This window comes from Pseudophryne corroboree, chromosome 4 (genome assembly GCF_028390025.1).
Source record: "Pseudophryne corroboree isolate aPseCor3 chromosome 4, aPseCor3.hap2, whole genome shotgun sequence".
Taxonomy (NCBI): Eukaryota; Metazoa; Chordata; class Amphibia; order Anura; family Myobatrachidae; genus Pseudophryne; species Pseudophryne corroboree.
In genome coordinates this window covers 290,277,320-290,303,833 of record NC_086447.1, presented here as the reverse complement: position 1 = coordinate 290,303,833, position 26,514 = coordinate 290,277,320, and the positions used below count along the sequence as shown (strand labels likewise).

At 45.2% G+C, this 26,514-nt stretch overlaps 1 protein-coding gene across 1 annotated transcript in view; it reads left to right on the top strand.

Moving 5' to 3' along the window:
- WDR49 (WD repeat domain 49) overlaps window positions 1-25,305 on the top strand; it is a 459,475-nt gene extending 434,170 nt beyond the window's left edge. The window contains exon 19 of the mRNA XM_063916191.1: window positions 25,083-25,305. Coding sequence (XP_063772261.1) covers window positions 25,083-25,228 — 146 coding nt within the window. The 3' untranslated portion in view covers window positions 25,229-25,305. The remainder of the gene's footprint in view (window positions 1-25,082) is intronic.
- Window positions 25,306-26,514: the final 1,209 nt, after the last annotated feature.

The following is a 26,514-nucleotide window of genomic DNA, read 5'->3' as shown; positions in this document are numbered from 1 at the left end:
TGAACACTTCCATATAAAGTAAATGTTAGTGCTAATAACCTAATATATGAGGTCAATGTGGTGCTACATATAGAACTCATTCCGTACGTATTTATAACTACGGGTGATATGCAGGGGAAGTGCTATTAAGGCAGTGTTAGAGTCATGGCTGGACTCTTCACAGGAAGCATCGAAGATTCAGGGACTCGTTGAGACCTTTAGGATGAACAGTGTTTGATCTATGGATCCATCTGGATTCCAATTGCAGCAATTTCTTAGATCTGTCCCCCCCTCGTAAAGACTTGGGAACATGATCAATAATTTTATATCTTAACGTGGCCATGCTGTGTTTGGCTTTTGCAAAATGCCTGGCCACAGGTTGCTCACTGTCCCCTTTCTTGATGGCTTCCCGTATGGCATATCTGTGCTGTGCCATACGTGTCTTAAAGGCACAGTCTGTTTTGCCCACATACGCTAATCCGCAAGGACAGGTAAGAAGATATATCACAAATTTTGAATCACAAGATAGCGGATACAGGATTGTATATATTTTACCAGTATGCGGGTGTCTGAAGTTGTCACCTTGAGTAAGATAGTTGCATGTAGTGCAGCCACTACAACGATAGCCCCCTTGCTTCTTGCTGAGGAAATGTGATCTTGGTTTCTCAAATTCAGAGATGTCAGTCTTCACCACATAATCTCTGATACTCTTGTTCCTAGTGTGACTTACTAATAATTTAGAATTGTGGACCTCACCCAAATCTTTGTCTGAAGCCACTATCGGCCACAATTGTTTTGCTCTTTTAGACAGGTATGTACTACTCTAATTAAATTGCGTGACCCACGGAAATCTACCTTCCAAGGTTTTTTTATCCCTGGGTGTAAGTAATTGTTCTCGTGTTAAACTAAGGGCTCTATCTTTAGCTTTCTTAAGATCTCCAATTCGATATCCCCTGTCTAGGAATTTTTTTGTCATTGTAATCAACTCTAGATCCCTAACCACAGGGTCATTGTTGATGCGACAGACCCGGAGGAATTGGGAATATGGGAGACTGGAGATAGTAGCTCTTGGATGAAAACTGTCATGTTTGAGAAGGTTGTTTCTATCTGTTGACTTAACATAAAGGGAAGTATTAATTAGTCCTGCCTGGATGGAAATTTTTACATCTAGGAAATTGATGGTACTTGTATCAATAGTAGCTGTGAACTTTACTGGGCTATCAGAGTGATTGTGTGTTTCTATTAAATTTTCCAATCGTGCCTGTGTGCCGGTCCACAGAATCAGTACATCATCTATATACCTAAGATATAAGCCTAAATGGCAAGCTATGCTGTTGTCCTGTAAAAATAAATCCTTCTCTACTTCCCACATGTATGTGTTCGCAAATGATGGGGCCACCGCAGACCCCATCGCACAAGAAAAAAATTGTGCGTGAGTGTAAACTGTAAAAGCTCCAAAAAGAATTCAATTTGCGGACCCTTGTATAACGGGTTGTTAGTAATAAGACGTCTAACCGCTGCTAATCCCGCTGTATGCGGGATGCATGTATATAGACTGGTTACGTCTATAGAAGCCAACACGGTATGAGCGGGTAGTATACCCAGTGTCCCTAATTTACTGAGAAGGGTTGAGGTGTCTTTCAAATGAGTGCTGGTGTGTTGGATACATGGTTGCAGAAATGTGTCGCAATAAACAGCCAAAGGCTCACACAGTGATCCCCGGGCCGAAATAATGGGCCTACCTGGGGGGTCACGTGCGTCTTTGTGTAACTTGGGAATGCTGTAAAAGATGGGTACAACAGGAAATTCTCTACACAACATTTTAGATACAGAGACAGAGATTATATCCTCAGTTACTGCCCTTGCTAGCAATGTATCCAGCTCTTGTTTAAAAGCACTGGTCGGGTCGGATTTCAAACAACCATATGTATTATGATCAGATAACAACCTCTCACATTCTGCTTTGTATTTAGCTAGATCTAAAACCACAATACCTCCCCCTTTATCAGCATTCCTGATAATGATATCCCTTCTTTTACCCAGATTTTTAAGGGTCACAAATTCCTTTCTAGACATATTGGGATAAGGTTTAGCGCATGGTTCTTTATCAAGTGATTCCATCATCCTATTAAACGCCCTTATTGATGAATTCAGCGTATTGGGTTCAAACGAAGACCTACTCAGTTTACTCACCTGAGCCGGGATGTCAGATGTCAGAGACAACCCATGGCTAGGTGTTGATTTGTGGAAATGTTCCTTTAATTGAAGGGCGCGTGTTAATTTAAATGTCTCTATTTTCCATTGCATTGGATCGAGTGAATTCGTAGGTACAAAACCTAATCCTTTGCTAAGGACTGTGTTCCCCAGTGGTGACAGGTCCTTTGAAGAAAGATTAAATATTAATTGCGTCCCCTCTTCGGCGGCTTGGAATTTGCCTTGGGACCTCGCTTTCCTCCTCGTTTGTCCCCCTCTCCTCGTGAACGCACTCCTCTTCCGGCGGCGATAGCCCTGGTATGTACCCCTAAAGGGGCTTCATCCACATGTTGTTTGTGACCTGGGGTAACTTCGTCAACTTCGCTAGCTGAGGTGCTTGAGTAGGTGGGGCGCTGTTCTCGACGTCTGGAATATTGCTGACGTCCCGGGGTCTGTCTTGCGGAGCTATTGTATAACCAGGAGTATACCCTATGTTGGGCATAGTCCTGTTGTACTCGTATAAGTTTCTATTTTTTAAATTTAATTAGATTGGTTTTGTACTGTTCCAATTCTCCTTCAAGTTTAGCAAGCCATTCAGGGGGCGAGGATGTGGAAATATCGTGCTCCGTTAAGAATGTCTCAATTTTGCTGTTGGTACTATTCATCTCACGCGCTGCCTCTTCTATAACGAGCAGTAAGAGGTCGATAGAGCATTTATTCAGCACTGATATCCATTTCCTGCAAAATGCCACATCATACCACCCTATAGTGGGCATGTTGTGGATGCGAAATCCTCGCGGGATTTGTTTTGCCCTGAAGTAGTCTGATAGTCATTCCATGATATAGGTAATCAATTTCTCGTTTGCGCAATTTAAGTAAATCTTTAAAAAGGTCTTCATTCGTGATGCCACAATCTGATTCAAAGGCTGAGGTCTTAAAAAGAATGTTTTCTGCCTCTGCCTCAGAAAAAATCAATGTGTCAGAGTTGTCACACTGCAAAAAGTGTGTAGCTCCATCATCACCTCCTTCTGCTATAGAAGCCATGTGGCTGTATGGAAGGTGTGCAAAACTTGCTGGGAAAAGTGCTGCGTGCTGTGCAAAATAGTGCTTCCAATATGTGCAAGTAACATGCAAGTGGAGATCCTCCTGAATAAAAATAGGGGTCTTCCGGTGCCTTGGTCACCAATTAGGAAACCTCTGCCAGGATCCAATTGTAGATATGGTGCAAAACGACCCGGCACTCATTAATCCCTTCAACCAAAGTATGGTGCTCACGGTGCCTTCCCACAGGGTTGCAGCCCAGCAATAGAGAGAACAAAACGGGCGGCACTCGGAGTCTCAGTCTCAATAATCAAAGTGCAGTGACTTTATTGTCAACATAGACATCAACGTTTCGGGGTCACAGCCCCGTCGTCAGGATAAGTGACATAAGTGAAATCAAGTGTATAAATACCTTATTGTGTAGGATGACTCCTCCCGTCAGTGTAGCCCACGCTGCCCGGATCCCGGCCGCGTCGCCCGGTCCCTACGGAAGTGACGCAGCGCCGGTCCGCCCAGCAAGACGCGCTGACACTGTGAATAGGGTTGTCATGGTTACTCACAACATAAATGAAGAGGAAGTTTTCTGTTACTTCCAGAGACATTTCTAAACAACAAATTTGTGAATGATGTACATTAAAGTGCTCACGTGCATGTAAATCAAAAAATACTGTGCAAAAAATATGTGAACTTTAAAACCACACAAACAAGACAAAAAACGTAATCATCACAGGAATGTTACAATTAATATACTTTATAGCAAATTTTGTTACTCTACTTCTTTCTGAACACTCCCATATAAAGTAAATGTTAGTGCTAATAACCTAATATATGAGGTCAATGTGGTGCTACATATAGAACTCATTCCGTACGTATTTATAACTACGGGTGATATGCAGGGGAAGTGCTATTAAGGCAGTGTTAGAGTCATGGCTGGACTCTTCACAGGAAGCATCGAAGATTCAGGGACTCGTTGAGACCTTTAGGATGAACAGTGTTTAATCTATGGATCCATCTGGATTCCAATTGCAGCAATTTCTTAGATCTGTCCCCCCCTCGTAAAGACTTGGGAACATGATCAATAATTTTATATCTTAACGTGGCCATGCTGTGTTTGGCTTTTGCAAAATGCCTGGCCACGGGTTGCTCACTGTCCCCTTTCTTGATGGCTTCCCGTATGGCATATCTGTGCTGTGCCATACGTGTCTTAAAGGCACAGTCTGTTTTGCCCACATACGCTAATCCGCAAGGACAGGTAAGAAGATATATCACAAATTTTGAATCACAAGATAGCGGATACAGGATTGTATATATTTTACCAGTATGCGGGTGTCTGAAGTTGTCATCTTGAGTAAGATAGCTGCATGTAGTGCAGCCACTACAACGATAGCACCTTTGCTTCTTGCTGAGGAAATGTGATCTTGGTTTCTCAAATTCAGAGATGTCCGTCTTCACCACATAATCTCTGATACTCTTGTTCCTAGTGTGACTTACTAATAATTTAGAATTGTGGACCTCACCCAAATCTTTGTCTGAAGCCACTATCGGCCACAATTGTTTTGCTCTTTTAGACAGGTATGTACTACTCGAATTAAATTGCGTGACCCACGGAAATCTACCTTCCAAGGTTTTTTTTATCCCTGGGTGTAAGTAATTGTTCCCGTGTTAAACTAAGGGCTCTATCTTTAGCTTTCTTAAGATCTCCAATTCGATATCCCCTGTCTAGGAATTTTTTTGTCATTGTAATCGACTCTAGATCCCTAACCACAGGGTCATTGTTGATGCGACAGACCCGGAGGAATTAGGAATATGGGAGACTGGAGATAGTAGCTCTTGGATGAAAACTGTCATGTTTGAGAAGGTTGTTTCTATCTGTTGACTTAACATAAAGGGAAGTATTAATTAGTCCTGCCTGGATGGAAATTTTTACATCTAGGAAATTGATAGTACTTGTATCAATAGTAGCTGTGAACTTTACTGGGCTATCAGAGTGATTGTGTGTTTCTATTAAATTTTCCAATCGTGCCTGTGTGCCGGTCCACAGAATCAGTACATCATATGGTTGTTTGAAATCCGACCCAACCAGTGCTTTTAAACAAAGGCTGGATACATTGCTAGCAAGGGCAGTAACTGAGGGTATAATCTCTGTCTCTTTATCTAAAATGTTGTGTAGAGAATTTCCTGTTGTACCCATCTTTTACAGCATTCCCAAGTTACACAAAGACGCACGTGACCCCCTAGGTAGGCCCATTATTTCGGCCCGGGGATCACTGTGTGAGCCTTTGGCTGTTTATTGCGACACATTTCTGCAACCATGTATCCAACACACCAGCACTCATTTGAAAGACACCTCAACCCTTCTCAGTAAATTAGGGACACTGGGTATACTACCCGCTCATACCGTGTTGGCTTCTATAGACGTAGCCAGTCTATATACATGCATCCCGCATACAGCGGGATTAGCAGCAGTTAGACGTCTTATTACTAACAACCCGTTATACAAGGGTCCGCAAATTGAATTCTTTTTGGAGCTTTTACAGTTTACACTCACGCACAATTTTTTTCTTTACGACAGGAAGTACTACATACAACGCACATGTTGTGCGATGGGGTCTGCGGTGGCCCCATCATTTGCGAACACATACATGTGGGAAGTAGAGAAGGATTTATTTTTACAGGACAACAGCATAGCTTGCCATTTAGGCTTATATCTTAGGTATATAGATGATGTACTGATTCTGTGGACCGGCACACAGGCACGATTGGAAAATTTAATAGAAACACACAATCACTCTGATAGCCCAGTAAAGTTCACAGCTACTATTGATACAAGTACCATCAATTTCCTAGATGTAAAAATTTCCATCCAGGCAGGACTAATTAATACTTCCCTTTATGTTAAGTCAACAGATAGAAACAACCTTCTCAAACATGACAGTTTTCATCCAAGAGCTACTATCTCCAGTCTCCCATATTCCCAATTCCTCCGGGTCTGTCGCATCAACAATGACCCTGTGGTTAGGGATCAAGAGTTGATTACAATGACAAAAAAATTCCTAGACAGGGGATATCGAATTGGATATCTTAAGAAAGCTAAAGATAGAGCCCTTAGTTTAACACGGGAACAATTACTTACACCCAGGGATAAAAAAACCTTGGAAGGTAGATTTCCGTGGGTCACGCAATTTAATTCGAGTAGTACATACCTGTCTGAAAGAGCAAAACAATTGTGGCCGATAGTGGCTTCAGACAAAGATTTGGGTGAGGTCCACAATTCTAAATTATTAGTAAGTCACACTAGGAACAAGAGTATCAGAGATTATGTGGTGAAGACTGACATCTCTGAATTTGAGAAACCAAGATCACATTTCCTCAGCAAGAAGCAAGGGTGCTATCGTTGTAGTGGCTGCACTACATGCAGCTATCTTACTCAAGGTGACAACTTCAGACACCCGCATACTGGTAAAATATATACAATCCTGTATCCGCTATCTTGTGATTCAAAATTTGTGATATATCTTCTTACCTGTCCTTGCGGATTAGCGTATGTGGGCAAAACAGACTGTGCCTTTAAGACACGTATGGCACAGCACAGATATGCCATACGGGAAGCCATCAAGAAAGGGGACAGTGAGCAACCCGTGGCCAGGCATTTTGCAAAAGCCAAACACAGCATGGCCACGTTAAGATATAAAATTATTGATCATGTTCCCAAGTCTTTACGAGGGGGGGACAGATCTAAGAAATTGCTGCAATTGGAATCCAGATGGATCCATAGATTAAACACTGTTCATCCTAAAGGTCTCAACGAGTCCCTGAATCTTCGATGCTTCCTGTGAAGAGTCCAGCCATGACTCTAACACTGCCTTAATAGCACTTCCCCTGCATATCACCCGTAGTTATAAATACGTACGGAATGAGTTCTATATGTAGCACCACATTGACCTCATATATTAGGTTATTAGCACTAACATTTACTTTATATGGGAGTGTTCAGAAAGAAGTAGAGTAACAAAATTTGCTATAAAGTATATTAATTGTAACATTCCTGTGATGATTACGTTTTTTGTCTTGTTTGTGTGGTTTTAAAGTTCACATATTTTTTGCACAGTAATTTTTGATTTACAGGCACGTGAGCACTTTAATGTACATCATTCACAAATTTGTTGTTTAGAAATGTCTCTGGAAGTAACAGAAAACTTCCTCTTCATTTATGTTGTGAGTAACCATGACAACCCTATTCACAGTGTCAGCGCGTCTTGCTGGGCGGACCGGCGCTGCGTCACTTCCGTAGGGACCGGGCGACGCGGCCGGGATCCGGGCTGCGTGGGCTACACTGACGGGAGGAGTCATCCTACACAATAAGGTATTTATACACTTGATTTCACTTATGTCACTTATCCTGACGACGGGGCTGTGACCCCGAAACGTTGATGTCTATGTTGACAATAAAGTCACTGCACTTTGATTATCGAGACTGAGACTCCGAGTGCCGCCCGTTTTGTTCTCTCTCTCTCTCTCTCTCTCTCTCTCTCTCTCTCTCTCTCTATATATATATATATATATATAATATGTCTCTGGGGACATATATGTAAAACTGGCACTGGGGGCATATATGTGTGTATGTATGTTTATATATATATATATATATATATAATATATTTATCTATCTCTGGGCATATATGTATAACTGGCACTAGGGGCATATATGTATATCTGGCACTGGGGACATATGTATAACTGGCTCTGGGGGCATATATGTATAGCTTACACTGGGGACATATATGTATATCTGGCACTGGGGACATATACATATACGCCCCCAGAGCCAGCTATACATATGTCCCCAGTGCCAGATATACATATATGCCCCCAGTGCCAGTTATACATATATGCCCCCAGTGCCAGATATACATATATGCCCCCAGAGCCAGTTATACATATCTGGCACTGGGGTCATATATGTATAACTGGCACTGGGGGCATATATGTATACAGTATCTGGCACTGGGGGCATATATGTATACAGTATCTGGCACTGGGGGCATATATGTATATCTTGCACTGGGGACATATGTATAACTGGCTCTGGGGCCATATATGTATAACTGGCTCTGGGGCATATATGTATAACTGGCTCTGGGGGCATATATGTATAACTGGCACGGGGGGTATATATGTATAACTGGCTCTGGGGGCATATATGTATATCTGGCACTGGGGGCATATATGTATAACTGGTACTGGGGGCATATATGATCAACTTGCACTGGGGCATATATGTATATCTTGCACTGGGGACAGCATCTCTGGGCTGCGATCACCTCTGCCTGATTGAAAGGCAGAGGTGGTTGTGGGGCGGGAGAGGGCGTGCCAACGGCGTAAGAAAACCGTTGGGTGGGTGCGGTCCAGACAACACAGGTGTGTCTGGTCCGTTGCGGGGGCGGGCCGCGGCGGCTGCGTTGGAAGGAAGATACTAGCCAGGTTAAAAATCATCACCGCCATGCAATGCTTTTGCACCCGTGCGGGAGGGGCGGTGGGGGCAGAGCCAGACATGCTGGGTGGACTAGCCCTGTGCTGGACATCCCCCCGCATGTCTGAGAAACTGATCATAGATGTGCTAAATTTACCACATCTAGGGCGGGATGTACTAAAGCAAAAATGCGGTAAAACCCCCGAAACTAACACCCTACCGCTGCGTTTTCGGCATCCAGGGTATCGCCATTTCTGGATGGCGATACCCTATAGAAGCCTATGGGCTTCTTTTCGCCGACCGCCGCAACCCGCCGACACCGCCAACACCCGCCGCAGACGCCTCCCCCCCTCCCCCCTAGCATACCTTCCTCCAGGCTGCCCTGGACCCGAAAGGTAGTCTCCTCCTCCCCATAGCAACGCAGCCGGACGTCCTTCCGGCTGCAGGCGGGAGGAGGAGGCGCCCGGGGCAGCCTGCTGCTGCTTCCCGGCGTCTAGCCAGTGTGGGGACCCCTGGGAGGTGACGGAGACCCCCGCAGATCACCTAACAGGTATCGCGGGGGGCCTCCGTCACCGCATCGCGATGTTGATCGCATATGTTAGTACATATGCGATCAACATCGCTGCTGTAACCGGCGAGGGGCGGCGATGTATGTTAATACATCCCGCCCCTACAATCAGATCTGAATTAGGCCCTTTAAAAGGCATATTGTGTGTAAGGGAGCTCTACCAGACATAATGTATATAAGGGGTCACTCATTCAACTGCTACTCCATAGAGTTTCGTACAGGTACAAGTGACCTGTCTAAGGTGGCCATAAATTAGGGGCGCCAAATTGAGATTTTATCTTGCCCCCCTCAACTGAAAAACGTTCTGACGCCCCTGGTGCTGCGTACCAGTAAGAAATTCCCAGCCGGTACGCAGTACCGCCGTGCTTCCACCTTGCAGACACCGTGTCGGGGAGAGGAGAGCGCAGCATGCGCCTCTCCTCTCCTGCCCCTCTGCTGCCTGCCCAATCAGTCAGTCCGGTGACCGGCGGCTTCTCCCCCTTTGAGTCCGGTGGCGTTTGCATGTATTACACAAACGCCGGTTTGTGAGCCAATCAGAGCTCGTGGACCGTAAGCCAATCAAGAGCAGCCGCTGCCAGATCGCAAGCTCTGATTGGCTCGTGGACCGGCGCCAGATCTGAGATATAGGACACCACCGCAGGAGGAGACCGGACTGAGGGCAGGAGAGGCACGTTCTGCTCTCCCCTTTCTCCTTTCCCCAACAGCAACAGCAGAGAGTGCCGGCCCCAGGCAGCAGCAGCAACAACAATGGTAAGTTGCACTGCTGGGGGCATATCTGGCACTATGGGGGCATATGTGTATCTGGCACTGTGGGGGCAAACTTAGCACCGTGGGGGCATGTGTATCTGGCGATGTGGGGGCATATCTGGCAATGTGGGGACATATCTAGCACTGTGGGGGCATGTGTATCTGGCAATGTGGGGGCATGTGTATCTGGCAATGTGGGGGCATATCTGGCAATGTGGGGGCATATATGTATCTGGCACTGTGAGGGCATATATAGCACCATGGGGGCATATCTGGTACTGGTACTGTGGGGGCATATCTGGCATATGTGTATCTGGCACTGTGGGGGCATATTTGTCATCGTGGGGGCATATGTGTATCTGGCACTGTGGGGGCATATGTGTATCTGGCACTGTGGGGGCATATGTGTATCTGGCACTGTGCAGGCATATCTGGCACTATTGGGGCATATGTGTATCTGGCACTACACTATTGGGGTCATATGTGTATCACGCCCCCATTTTCATTGGCCATGCCCCATGTGGAATGTGGCATTCGGCGCACGCACACAGTACCACTAAGAATTTTTTTTTACTTGCACCACTTATTTAGATACAATTGTGCATGCACCTGAATAGTCAAACTTGGTGTGCACATGCACCACACCATTTGTCCAAAGACGCAAGAGGGTGTGTACTTGTCGCATTTTGTGTGCGAATGGAGATGAATGATAAGTAGGCGTTTCTAAGCAGCGAGTATCAAGATGTACTGAATGGCTGTTTCTGAGGGGAGTGTCACAGGAGTGTTGTGTATGTGCATCGCCATTTCTGTGCCTCAGGTGTTTAGAGACGCAGTTGGGGTGTCTGTATCAGACCATTCTTTTGAACCAAACTGGTGCATGTCCAGGTACTAATGATGATAACTTAAGAATCGCTGCACAAAAAACAGTGAGCAATGCAGCCGGGATGCAGGAAATCATACTTACAGTACACGCACAAAGAAGGACAGACAGCTGTATTAGCATATCTTAGTCTGCAGGCTGTCGCAACAGACGCACAACCAGCCCTATTAAGCGCAAGTAAATGCAAAATGTTGTATTAATATTAGAGATGAGCGGGTTCGGTTTCTCTGAATCCGAACCCGCACGAACTTCATGTTTTTTTTCACGGGTCCGAGCGACTCGGATCTTCCCGCCTTGCTCGGTTAACCCGAGCGCGCCCGAACGTCATCATGACGCTGTCGGATTCTCGCGAGGCTCGGATTCTATCGCGAGACTCGGATTCTATATAAGGAGCCGCGCGTCGCCGCCATTTTCACACGTGCATTGAGATTGATAGGGAGAGGACGTGGCTGGCGTCCTCTCCATTTAGATTAGAAGAGAGAGAGAGAGAGAGATTGACCTGATTTACTGGAGATTAGGAGTACTGTAGAACTGTGTAGAGAGTGCAGAGTTTACTAGTGACTGACCACAGTGACCACCAGACAGTGCAGTTTTATTTAATATATCCGTTCTCTGCCTGAAAAAAACGATACACAGTGACTCAGTCACATACCATATCTGTGTGCACTGCTCAGCCCAGTGTGCTGCATCATCTATGTATATATCTGACTGTGCTCAGCTCACACATCTTATAATTGTGGGGGAGACTGGGGAGCACTGCAGTGCCAGTTATAGGTTATAGCAGGAGCCAGGAGTACATATTATTATTAAAATTAAACAGTGCACACTTTTGCTGCAGGAGTGCCACTGCCAGTGTGACTGACCAGTGACCTGACCACACTGACCACCAGTATAGTTAGTAGTATAGTATACTATATTGTGATTGCCTGAAAAAGTTAAACACTCGTATCTGACTGTTGTCACAACTGAGGGCCTGAGCTGACGGGAGGCAGCCTCAGTTGTAGGGGCTGAGATGTACCGGAACCTGGGAGGTTGTATCAGACCCCTGGACATGTAAGTAACATGAATAATAACTGCCCGAAGGCGTGACCACGACAACTTAGATAAAAGTCAATGATGTTTATTATGACAACTCCGCAACACAGCAGCAGTAAAAGAAAACGTAAAAGTCAGCAAATAATAAATACAGTTCCTGGGTACTACAGGATGGCAGGAGCCACAGGGCACTGGTAGTGTGAGATAGTTCTTATGATCTTCTAGATGGAAAGTCCTTACCAGGCCCGACTGTAGCAATGGGGATAACCCAGGATTGTGCCAGCTGGTGTTCCAGGAAAAGCTGGGTTGTTGAAGGTAAAACAGCTGCTGTGGATACTGGCTGGAACCAGACTGTTGTTAGCACGGAGTGGATACTGGCTGGAACCAGTTAAATAATAAATGAACTTGGGAGCGATGAAATATAACTGAAATGTAGAACTTGAGAGCGGAGAAATAATAATACCGGTGGAGAGTGGTAAAGTGTAGAAAGGACACCGGCCCTTTAAGGGAAGCTGTACTCTGCTGGAAGCTGAGCTGGAAGCAGGTAATGTTGTAGCTGGAAACAGATGAATCCACAATGGATTGGAGAGTCAGGCTACACCGCAGGTGGAATGCTGGTGCGGGTCTCTATGGTGGAAGTCTTGAGACAGGAGCTGGAACCTGGAAGACAATCACAGGAGAGAGACAAACAGGAACTAGGTTTGACAACCAAAGCACTGACGCCTTCCTTGCTCAGGCACAGTGTATTTATACCTGCAGCAAGGAAGGGATTGGCTAGGCAATTATGCAGATTAACAATACTGACAACAGATTGGAGGAAATGATCAGCTGACAGAATCCAAGATGGCTGCGCCCATGTAGACACTTGGAGGGAAGTTTGGTTTGTAATCCATGTGGTAATGAAAACAGTAATGGCGGCGCCGGCCACTGGAGACAGGAGACGCCAGGCTGACAAGTGCACATCCAACCACGCGGACACAGCGGAGGCCGCGGCTGACGTAATCGCCACTCTGACACTCTGCATGCAGAAGCTCAGGGACGGCGGCGGAGGCCGCGGGAGACGCCATGCCAGATGTAATAAGGCGTTACTGTGACAGCGTCTCAAAGAGACAGGAGAGGATGCAGGAATGTGAACATTAGGATAACAGATGGGATCCGGTCCTGGAGCGCTGAGCCAGCCTTAGGAGGCATCTGATGGGTAAGAAATGGCGTCCAGATACCCGGATCGTGACAACTGTGCTCAGCTCACACATCTTATAATTGTGGGGGAGACTGGGGAGCACTGCAGTGCCAGTTATAGGTCATAGCAGGAGCCAGGAGTACATATTATTATTAAAATTAAACAGTGCACACTTTTGCTGCAGGAGTGCCACTGCCAGTGTGACTGACCAGTGACCTGACCACACTGACCACCAGTATAGTTAGTAGTATAGTATACTATATTGTGATTGCCTGAAAAAGTTAAACACTCGTCGTGTGACTTCACTTGTGTGGTGTTTTTTTTTTTATTCTATAAAAAACTCATTCTGCTGACAGACAGTGTCCAGCAGGTCCGTCATTATATAATATATACCTGTCCGGCTGCAGTAGTGATATATATATATTTTTTATATCATTATTTATCATCCAGTCGCAGCAGACACAGTACGGTAGTTCACGGCTGTAGCTACCTCTGTGTCGGCACTGGGCAGTCCGTCCATAATTGTATACCACCTACCCGTGGTTTTTTTTTCTTTCTTCTTTATACATACATACTACTACTACTACATCTCTTTATCAACCAGTCTATATTAGCAGCAGACACAGTACAGTACGGTAGTCCACGGCTGTAGCTACCTCTGTGTCGGCACTGGGCAGTCCGTCCATAATTGTATACCACCTACCCGTGGTTTTTTTTTCTTTCTTCTTTATACATACATACTACTACTACTACTACATCTCTTTATCAACCAGTCTATATTAGCAGCAGACACAGTACAGTACGGTAGTCCACGGCTGTAGCTACCTCTGTGTCGGCACTGGGCAGTCCGTCCATAATTGTATACTAGTATCCATCCATCTCCATTGTTTACCTGAGGTGCCTTTTAGTTGTGCCTATTAAAATATGGAGAACAAAAATGTTGAGGTTCCAAAATTAGGGAAAGATCAAGATCCACTTCCACCTCGTGCTGAAGCTGCTGCCACTAGTCATGGCCGAGACGATGAAATGCCAGCAACGTCGTCTGCCAAGGCCGATGCCCAATGTCATAGTACAGAGCATGTCAAATCCAAAACACCAAATATCAGTAAAAAAAGGACTCCAAAACCTAAAATAAAATTGTCGGAGGAGAAGCGTAAACTTGCCAATATGCCATTTACCACACGGAGTGGCAAGGAACGGCTGAGGCCCTGGCCTATGTTCATGGCTAGTGGTTCAGCTTCACATGAGGATGGAGGCACTCTGCCTCTCGCTAGAAAAATGAAAAGACTCAAGCTGGCAAAAGCAGTAGCACCGCAAAGAACTGTGCGTTCTTCGAAATCCCAAATCCACAAGGAGAGTCCAATTGTGTCGGTTGCGATGCCTGACCTTCCCAACACTGGACGTGAAGAGCATGCGCCTTCCACCATTTGCACGCCCCCTGCAAGTGCTGGAAGGAGCACCCGCAGTCCAGTTCCTGATAGTCAGATTGAAGATGTCAGTGTTGAAGTACACCAGGATGAGGAGGATATGGGTGTTGCTGGCGCTGGGGAGGAAATTGACCAGGAGGATTCTGATGGTGAGGTGGTTTGTTTAAGTCAGGCACCCGGGGAGACACCTGTTGTCCGTGGGAGGAACAGGGCCGTTGACATGCCTGGTGAAAATACCAAAAAAATCAGCTCTTCGGTGTGGAAGTATTTCACCAGAAATGCGGACAACAGGTGTCAAGCCGTGTGTTCCCTTTGTCAAGCTGTAATAAGTAGGGGTAAGGACGTTAACCACCTCGGAACATCCTCCCTTATACGTCACCTGCAGCGCATTCATAATAAGTCAGTGACAAGTTCAAAAACTTGGGCCGACAGCGGAAGCAGTCCACTGACCAGTAAATCCCTTCCTCTTGTAACCAAGCTCACGCAAACCACCCCACCAACTCCCTCAGTGTCAATTTCCTCCTTCCCCAGGAATGCCAATAGTCCTGCAGGCCATGTCACTGGCAATTCTGACGAGTCCTCTCCTGCCTGGGATTCCTCCGATGCATCCTTGCGTGTAACGCCTACTGCTGCTGGCGCTGCTGTTGTTGCTGCTGGGAGTCGATGGTCATCCCAGAGGGGAAGTCGTAAGCCCACTTGTACTACTTCCAGTAAGCAATTGACTGTCCAACAGTCCTTTGCGAGGAAGATGAAATATCACAGCAGTCATCCTGTTGCAAAGCGGATAACTGAGTCCTTGACAACTATGTTGGTGTTAGACGTGCGTCCGGTATCCGCCGTTAGTTCACAGGGAACTTGACAATTTATTGAGGCAGTGTGCCCCCGTTACCAAATACCATCTAGGTTCCACTTCTGTAGGCAGGCGATACCGAGAATGTACACGGACGTCAGAAAAAGACTCACCAGTGTCCTAAAAAATGCAGTTGTACCCAATGTCCACTTAACCACGGACATGTGGACAAGTGGAGCAGGGCAGGGTCAGGACTATATGACTGTGACAGCCCACTGGGTAGATGTATGGACTCCCGCCGCAAGAACAGCAGCGGCGGCACCAGTAGCAGCATCTCGCAAACGCCAACTCTTTCCTAGGCAGGCTACGCTTTGTATCACCGCTTTACAGAATACGCACACAGCTGAAAACCTCTTACGGCAACTGAGGAAGATCATCGCAGAATGGCTTACCCCAATTGGACTCTCCTGTGGATTTGTGGCATCGGACAACGCCAGCAATATTGTGTGTGCATTAAATATGGGCAAATTCCAGCACGTCCCATGTTTTGCACATACCTTGAATTTGGTGGTGCAGAATTTTTAAAAAAACGACAGGGGCGTGCAAGAGATGCTGTCGGTGGCCAGAAGAATTGCGGGACACTTTCGGCGTTCAGGCACCATGTACAGAAGACTGGAGCACCACCAAAAACTACTGAACCTGCCCTGCCATCATCTGAAGCAAGAAGTGGTAACGAGGTGGAATTCAACCCTCTATATGCTTCAGAGGTTGGAGGAGCAGCAAAAGGCCATTCAAGCCTATACAATTGAGCACGATATAGGAGGTGGAATGCACCTGTCTCAAGTGCAGTGGAGAATGATTTCAACGTTGTGCAAGGTTCTGATGCCCTTTGAACTTGCCACACGTGAAGTCAGTTCAGACACTGCCAGCCTGAGTCAGGTCATTCCCCTCATCAGGCTTTTGCAGAAGAAGCTGGAGACATTGAAGGAGGAGCTAACACGGAGCGATTCCGCTAGGCATGTGGGACTTGTGGATGGAGCCCTTAATTCGCTTAACAAGGATTCACGGGTGGTCAATCTGTTGAAATTAGAGCACTACATTTTGGCCACCGTGCTCGATCCTAGATTTAAAACCTACCTTGGATCTCTCTTTCTGGCAGACACAAGTCTGCTGGGGTTGATAGACCTGCTGGTGAGAAAATTGTCAAGTCAAGCGGAACGCGACCTGTCAACATCTCCTCCTTCACATTCTCCCGCAACTGGGGGTGCGAGGAAAAGGCTCAGAATTCCGAGCCCACCCGCTGGCGGTGATGCAGGGCAGTCTGGAGCAACTGCTGATGCTGACATCTGGTCCGGACTGAAGGACCTGACAACGATTACGGACATGTCGTCTACTGTCACTGCATATGATTCTCTCAACATTGAAAGAATAGTGGAGGATTATATGAGTGACCGCATCCAAGTAGGCACGTCACACAGTCCGTACTTATACTGGCAGGAAAAAGAGGCAATTTGGAGGCCCTTGCACAAACTGGCTTTATTCTACCTAAGTTGCCCTCCCACAAGTGTGTACTCCGAAAGAGTGTTTAGTGCCGCCGCTCACCTTGTCAGCAATCGGCGTACGAGGTTACATCCAGAAAATGTGGAGAAGATGATGTTCATTAAAATGAATTATAATCAATTCCTCCGCGGAGACATTGACCAGCAGCAATTGCCTCCACAAAGTACACAGGGAGCTGAGATGGTGGATTCCAGTGGGGACGAATTGATAATCTGTGAGGAGGGGGATGTACACGGTGATATATCGGAGGATGATGATGAGGTGGACATCTTGCCTCTGTAGAGCCAGTTTGTGCAAGGAGAGATTAATTGCTTCTTTTTGGGGGGGGGTCCAAACCAACCCGTCATATCAGTCACAGTCGTGTGGCAGACCCTGTCACTGAAATGATGGGTTGGTTAAAGTGTGCATGTCCTGTTTTGTTTATACAACATAAGGGTGGGTGGGAGGGCCCAAGGACAATTCCATCTTGCACCTCTTTTTTCTTTTATTTTTCTTTGCGTCATGTGCTGTTTGGGGAGGGTTTTTTGGAAGGGACATCCTGCGTGACACTGCAGTGCCACTCCTAAATGGGCCCGGTGTTTGTGTCGGCCACTAGGGTCGCTTATCTTACTCACACAGTCAGCTACCTCATTGCGCCTCTTTTTTTCTTTGCGTCATGTGCTGTTTGGGGAGTGTTTTTTGGAAGGGCCATCCTGCGTGACACTGCAGTGCCACTCCTAGATGGGCCCGGTGTTTGTGTCGGCCACTAGGGTCGCTAATCTTACTCACACAGCTACCTCATTGCGCCTCTTTTTTTCTTTGCGTCATGTGCTGTTTGGGGAGGGTTTTTTGGAAGGGACATCCTGCGTGACACTGCAGTGCCACTCCTAAATGGGCCCGGTGTTTGTGTCGGCCACTAGGGTCGCTAATCTTACTCACACAGCTACCTCATTGCGCCTCTTTTTTTCTTTGCGTCATGTGCTGTTTGGGGAGGGTTTTTTGGAAGGGACATCCTGCGTGACACTGCAGTGCCACTCCTAAATGGGCCCGGTGTTTGTGTCGGCCACTAGGGTCGCTTATCTTACTCACACAGTCAGCTACCTCATTGCGCCTCTTTTTTTCTTTGCGTCATGTGCTGTTTGGGGAGTGTTTTTTGGAAGGGCCATCCTGCGTGACACTGCAGTGCCACTCCTAGATGGGCCCGGTGTTTGTGTCGGCCACTAGGGTCGCTAATCTTACTCACACAGCTACCTCATTGCGCCTCTTTTTTTCTTTGCGTCATGTGCTGTTTGGGGAGGGTTTTTTGGAAGGGACATCCTGCGTGACACTGCAGTGCCACTCCTAAATGGGCCCGGTGTTTGTGTCGGCCACTAGGGTCGCTAATCTTACTCACACAGCTACCTCATTGCGCCTCTTTTTTTCTTTGCGTCATGTGCTGTTTGGGGAGGGTTTTTTGGAAGGGCCATCCTGCGTGACACTGCAGTGCCACTCCTAGATGGGCCCGGTGTTTGTGTCGGCCACTAGGGTCGCTAATCTTACTCACACAGCTACCTCATTGCGCCTCTTTTTTTCTTTGCGTCATGTGCTGTTTGGGGAGGGTTTTTTGGAAGGGACATCCTGCGTGACACTGCAGTGCCACTCCTAGATGGGCCAGGTGTTTGTGTCGGCCACTAGGGTCGCTTAGCTTAGTCATCCAGCGACCTCGGTGCAAATTTTAGGACTAAAAATAATATTGTGAGGTGTGAGGTATTCAGAATAGACTGAAAATGAGTGGAAATTATGGTTTTTGAGGTTAATAATAATATGGGATCAAAATGACCCCCAAATTCTATGATTTAAGCTGTTTTTTAGGGTTTTTTGAAAAAAACACCCGAATCCAAAACACACCCGAATCCGACAAAAAAAATTCGGTGAGGTTTTGCCAAAACGCGGTCGAACCCAAAACACGGCCGCGGAACCGAACCCAAAACCAAAACACAAAACCCGAAAAATTTCAGGCGCTCATCTCTAATTAATATACAGTATAAAAGATGGTTACAGAGTTGAATAATCGACATAAGATAACTGGAGTGTTTATACATTGCTAAATAATCCACCATTCTCGTTTCCAGTCCTCTGCAGCTGTTTGTCATTGTCACGTCTGACCCACTTGAAGACAAAATACTATCCTGACCATTATTTTAAAGTTCAAATACTAATTTCTCATGTACATGTCCCTAAAATTCAGTAACGGTCATATATTTGGGTAAGAATAATTTGCGAATAAAAGCATATACTGTATATTCTTTAGCATTACCAAATTAAATGTCTATACTGAAATCAATAATGAAAAAATAATTCACATTAAAACGCTATTAACAAATATGTGAGCCGTAAATTGCTTTTACCTCTTGTCATTTACTGCATCTACAAAAGTCATTATTAATAGTTTTTCATTCAAGTTCAGGTGTCACCAAGACCAAGGGAAATGAGCAGTACCAATAGTCATGAATATACTTTCTATTAATTCACTAAGAGCCAGTTCCTCATGGATATTTGTGTATTACAGCAAGCCTGAAAATATACTCTGAAATGTGTTAAGGGATCAGAAAACGGTTCCCGGTATTTACTGCCCAGTATTTATTTTGTATTGCTTCTGTTCCTTGTCATCTAATATAGGGACAGATGTACGAATCATCGATATGGGGAAGAAGTGATAGCAGCACATGCTGCTGATAGCACGCCGATATGCAGGGCAATGCACTGACAGTTCCGACACCTGCAGCTATCGATTTTGACAGCTACAGGTGTCGTTGCTCACAGGCCATATTGTCATATGGGCTCAATAGGCAGTTTGCCAAGGGCCCCAGGAGTATAAGGGCCCTATGCTGATAGCTGAGGGTCCCCTTTTTCCAGGGGTACCAGATTTTTGAAAATCGTCCCTGGGGAACTGGAAATATCTGACTTCAAAGCAGTGGACCCCATCCGAGCCTGTTAAGTGCTTTTCCCAGCCAGATATCTTGAGTTCTGTCTGACATAAGGGGGTATTTAATTCAAGTCGGAAAGACGGCAGTTTCCGACTTTTTTAGGTCGGATAGTGTTCCAACCTATACAATTGGGATGCCGTTTTTTCGACAGGTCGGCAATTCAGACTTGTCGGAAAACATATGGATCGGCGGATTAGCCGTGGATCCACGTGTTTTGTCGGATTCGTGGACAAATCCGACAGATTTTAGCCCTGTTTCCAACAATGTTAATCCAACTTTAAAAAAAGTCGGATTGGCATTGTTGGGAACGGCCAAATCCGCTAATTGAATACTGAAATGTCAGATCCTTTCCATCGGAAAGGATCCGACATCAATTGAATACACTCCTTAGAGTTTTTCTGAGGGTAGAGTTTTCCCAGTACCTCCTGAAAGGTGGGACTCTCTAGTTTTTTATCCCATTAAAAGCTAAGAAATCTATTTCCAGGAACTGGAGATATCTGCAGTTAAGCTGTACTCCCACCGGAAATTGATGCATATTAAGCCCACCCCGCTATCCACCCCTCCCCTGCATATTAAACACCCCTACCACCTTGGGAGTCATGTATCGGGGACCCTTCATTCATCCCAATGCCCCCTTCTACAGCCCCATCTCCCACCTGTGCAGTAAAGGAGTAATTAGCGGAAATTACTGCTCCAGGTCCTACATGCTGAGCGGAAGATAGAACACTCCCTACCGCCCATGGGACATTAAAGCTGAAGCTGATTACACCCTCCACTGCTACTGCTGGAGGATGGGTAGTGGCCCCAGTGCACTGCTTTGCCCAGGGGCCTACACGGCTGTTAAGATGGCCCTAGTTGCCCATACACCACAGCCAGGGACAGCGCTGGCTGTGGCAGGTGCCAGCTCTGGGCTGCATGTGAGATCTCACGAGACTTGCAAGACCTCACGCATGCCCAGTGAGCTGACTGGGGGAAGAGAGAGACACAGATTTTTTAGAATGTGAATGTTGGTCATACAGGTCACGTGCCGGGTGACCTGAAAAACCTGAACCGTTAGGGGTCCTTGAGAACCGAGTTTGGGAACCACTAATAAAGGGCGTCATTTAGAGTTGGGGATACATTATTTTTGTGTTATGCACATACTGTATACTTTGCTGTACTGGGCATGCACACAATCTATCCATATAGAGATTTGTGGATATCTTAGTCATGTGTCACCTTACACCTGTGGAGGTGACAATCCTCCTGACTTTTGTAGTCTATGAAGCAGGACCTGCCACGCCAGAAGCGCCTATGCATCAATAATAATAATAATAATAATAATAATAATAATATCTTTATTGTCATTAACAAACACCAAGGGATGTCAATGAAAAAATCAAGCAAAACCATATCACATAACATAGACGTGCAACAAGTTACATTTTAAGACCTAAAATTTAGACATTTCGACAATTTAACAAACGTACTGCGCTTGTAAAAAGTTGATATGCAGCCTCTTTTGTGCGTGAATATACAGCCCTAAAGCGTCTATTTGATGGCAATCTTGAAAAGTTTGGGTAGTTACTGTAGGTTGTCTAGAATCCCCCATAACGGTCATAGATTTCTTAAGGATCCCCTTTTCATATATCTCATAAATACCGGGCAACCTGACAACGATTACTCTACCTGCTGTCATAGCCATGCGATCCAGGGACTTTCATTCTGCAACAATAGGGAATAGGGAATAGGGATGGGGCCTCAGGAGAGAGGGTGGTACCTCACCACATGACCCCCATTTTCATCATTTGGGGGCATGCCCAGTGTTTCCCGAGCAGCTGAGCAGCCCTTTACTCACCTCCCTGCACTTCAGTGATCACCGGCTGCTTCACAAAGAAGAGCAGCGTGATCACTGACTCTCCCAACCAGGGGCGCTTTAAGAGAGGAGGAGGCCTGTGTGCTGCCTCCTCCGTACGGACCCCTCGTCTCTGCAGGAGCGCTGTAGAGTCTGAGCTCTAGAAGGCTCAGACTCTACTGCGCATGCGCAGATCTCTGGGAAAATGGTGCTGTGGCCATTTTCCCAGAGATTTCTCTATTGCGCATGCGCAGAACTCAGAGAAAATGCCCACTGTGCCATTTTCACTGGGTTTTAACATTAATCTCACAGAAAGCCTATGCTATGATGCCCCTTTCCATATATATATATATATATATATATATGTACTTAAGCCTGCACTCTCATCAACATCAATAACATCAATGGGGTGCACTCAGTGGCTACACTGCAACAGTGAGACCACAAATATATAGAAAGTCCCAATGGAGGGGAAGGCACTCTCCAAACAATGAGATAAGTCCAATTTTGGTACAATACTGTTTTAATGTTCAATATGATAGCTCCACATGTCGACGTTTCGATTCTGACACAGAATCTTTTTCAAGACGAGCAATATACAGCAGCATCCAAAGTTACATATAAACATCAATGATTAATTCATAGTCCATGTTAGGGAGATAGATCAAAGAGATACAATGTATAAAAAGAGGAATAGACATCCATCATGAAACTGTTCATTCAAAGACAAAGCAGCATATCTGCAGCAAAGATATCCATCATAGGAGGTATAGAACTCTCCACACTAGAGCAATCCAAACGACAGCAGAGACATACACGAGCATCAGGACATGGCTGCGCAGCCATGTCCTGATGCTCGTGTATGTCTCTGCTGTCGTTTGGATTGCTCTAGTGTGGAGAGTTCTATACCTCCTATGATGGATATCTTTGCTGCAGATATGCTGCTTTGTCTTTGAATGAACAGTTTCATGATGGATGTCTATTCCTCTTTTTATACATTGTATCTCTTTGATCTATCTCCCTAACATGGACTATGAATTAATCATTGATGTTTATATGTAACTTTGGATGCTGCTGTATATTGCTCGTCTTGAAAAAGATTCTGTGTCAGAATCGAAACGTCGACATGTGGAGCTATCATATTGAACATTAAAACAGTATTGTACCAAAATTGGACTTATCTCATTGTTTGGAGAGTGCCTTCCCCTCCATTGGGACTTTCTATATATATATATATATATATATATATATATATATAAACTTCCAGCAGCAGCCGGCACTCCCAGTAGAGGAACAACGTGCTCTGGTGCTCGCTATTAAGGTAATACAAAAGTCCAGGCAAGAAACGGCACTCAGAGACAAAGATAAATGCAAAAAAATTGTATTATAGATCCTTTATGGATCTATAATACAATTTTTTTGCATTTATCATTGTCTCTGAGTGCCGTTTCTTGCCTGGACTTTTTTTTATATATATATATATATATATATATATATATACATATATATATCAGGGATTAACACAAAAAGATGCTTGGGGCTTCTAACTCGTGAGCAAGCCATGTGAAGCTGCCCATGGGAGAACCACCTGGTGCTGAGATCTACACCTGCAGCTAAGAGCATTTGCTCCTGTTGATTGCTCCTGTTGATTGCTTGTTGATCGTCATAGTGAAGCAGAGCTTACAGGAAACTGCAGGGGCTTGAATTGAAAAAAAAAATTGTTGGGGATAAAAGGTATACATGGTATAAACACAGTCTCACCTGTGCCACATCCCATTAAAATATCTGCCTCAATTACGTTCCTCTGCAGAGCAGTCACTTTAAGTCTGTTTCTGTTGCATAACTTAGGCGTCAAACATGATCGGAACAGCAACTTTCTATATTTATAATAGTTATTTTGGACTTGAGTCTGCACACTGCACGTGCCAAGTGTCAAGCGTCTGGTTATTCCTTTATTGCTCCTTTCCCTCATGTCACATCAAGATCATACATACCTCAGTTTCTTTTTAGGCCACGATACACTTTAGGTCGCTATACAGTAATCAAAACATAATCCAGTAGTTTTTGTGTGATGCCGGCACGAAAAGACAAACAGACAGACAAAATATCTGATTTTGATCTCCATAGTGCATAAACAGTCCCTAGAAGTATATTTCTCAAAATAAATTGCTATTAACAGATACAACACAGTTTTATGATATGTATAGATTTTGTGTAAATAGGATAATGTAACTGGTGCATTTACTGCTAAACCTGTCAGGTCACATTTCTAAATTATTGTTAAGCCTAAGTAAGGATTTACACATTTGTAGACTTGAAATGGGCCGGATGGAGAAATACTGCAAATTTGTAGTTGGATGTATCTTTCGATACAAGTATGACTCCACTTAAGAGTATGCTTTTTATTGCAACTGAATCTTTGTACATATGTTCAATGTAGTGTCAGACTGGGGAATGAAGGGCCCACTAGGCAAATTTAGCGGTAGGGGCCTATGCTTAACAGGCTTGGACAACCATTAGACAGGACATAATCTGCAGACAACATGGATACTACAGTGCCTGGGACATAGCCAGATTAAGGAAGGGGGTGCAGGGGTTACTGTACCCCAGATCCCCTTCTGTAAGGGGGTCCCCAGTTTGAGCAGACTGACATCACTAGCTCTTCCTCTTGTGCAGCAGCAGAATCAGGCAGCCAGAATGTGAGCAGGACAATATATAGTGCAGGCAGAGACACAGGACAATCTGTTTTAATGAGCTACAGTACCAACAGAGCTTCCTGACCAAAGTGGAGATAGGAGGGGGAGAAAGCTGTAAGTGACCCAGGGATCCCAGCTTCTCCTCCTGTCCACCTGGGTGTCTGGTTCCTGTGTAATCTGTTATCTAATGCGAGTATCTGGCTTTAGAGAGTTTTCACAGAGTCCTCCTGAGTCTTGATCCAGTGTGTACAGAGGCTGCTGCTATTCTTGCATGTGACAAGATAAATTATAGATTTGATAAATTATATATAGTGCATACAGTAGTCTGGAACCTGGTACCTGACATTACAGGCACTGGGGTCAACCAGGAATGTTTTCACCCCTGTACCCCCTATGGGCCACTCTGACCCTGGTTCAATGTGCAAAATGTATTAAAATCAAAATTAGGCCCTTTTTTTCCAGTAAAAAGGGGCTTAGAATGTGAAGTAGCAGTCATTGGTGATTAAAACATTTTTCTGGGGCTTTTGTAAGTCACAGATTCCGGCGGATTGAAGGGGAGAATGTAAAACGGAACTCATGGTCAGTGTAAAGCATGCCATGCTTACACTGTCTGTGTCACCTCCAACCTGCCGTAAATTGGTGGCTTAGAACAGCCTCTGCTTCGTAAATAATGTCCCATGGGTTCTAACCAGTGACATGAATAATGTTTTTTGTTTTTGTTTCTATCACTGTTGTAGCACTGAAGGTTGTTTTTGATGAAGGAAGCCTCTTCCCAAGAGAAATTTTGGAACGTGAGCTAAAAGCAAAACAACTAAATGAGAAAATGTTTCAAGAGTGCAATATAAAGAGAAACAAGAAAACAGCCAGGCAGAAGGAAAAGTAGCACATTCTGGAGACCGTGTGAATGGTTACTAATGTTGTTATTATTTGTAGTACAGTAAATAAAATATCTATAAACAAGTTACTTTGTTCTACAAGATTTGAGAATAGAGAGTGGGGTATCACAGGACTCCACACAGCACACCCCGCACCCATTTCTTCATTATTTACCTCTTTGGTATCCTGCAGAAATCTTTTTTTGCGCATGTACAGCGCATGTTTTGCACATGTACAGTGGGGAAACCAACAGGAAAATGCCCACCACACCATTTTCCCGAAGACATGCATGTGCTGTGGTGCTCATTTTCCTGGAGACCTGCGCTGCCGGCTAGAAAGGAAGGGGGCCAGACGGACACTGCATGTGGACCCCCTCCTCTAGTAATACGTCCCTGTAAATGGATTAACATATCAAGTGGGGTCACAACTGGGGTGACACCAAAGTACCAACTCCTCTTCGGTGGCAGGTGCCAGGTACTGCACTGTGACATTACATGCAGCACCTGGCTCCTGTCACTGTGTAGTAGCCGGCACTGCACTTACACTGGTCCCAGAGGGCAGCCCGCATCTCTGGGACCCCCGGAGTGCCGAAGGGGGAGTTCAGGCCACAAGGCCATGCCTTTTTTTGCCCTCTATTTATCCTTCTGCACCGGGTGCCACCAGTATAAGTGATGCCACTGAACATATCGGATAATAATACATACAGTTGCATGAAAGAATGTGCAAAGATGCTCTATTTAAACTAGAGAAAGCACAAAATGTCCACCAGGTCCGGGTTATATTATAGGTAGACTTTTTTTTTTTACTTACAGGTACTAACTGCAACACACTATAAGGTTGAATATACTTTACTCATTTTTGAAGATAAATAGTTTCATAGCCACTCAAGAGTTCACTTTTGCTCTGCTCCAGTACCCCTGAAATTATTAATCTAAGAGCAAATGTAAAATAAGCCTGGGAAAAATAGGATTTTACTACCCATGCAGAGTCGGCCATGAATGTTAGATGCAACCAATTCTGCATAGATAGCAAATACACCTCCCTCCCCCTACATATATCAGGAGCAGATGCACCAAAAATATGACCGGAAATGTTGGGTTCACTGTGAGCACAAAACAAAGGCTAAAAACAGTACACAACCTAGCTACTTATAATGGGATGTGCTACCTTGCTGGGACTTAGTACTACGATATAGGAACAAGGGTGCAGGTGCACCATACACCATTCAAATTATTACAACCAAAATATAATATTCGAGGTTCTTGGCATATATTGGGCAGTAAATGAGCCTGC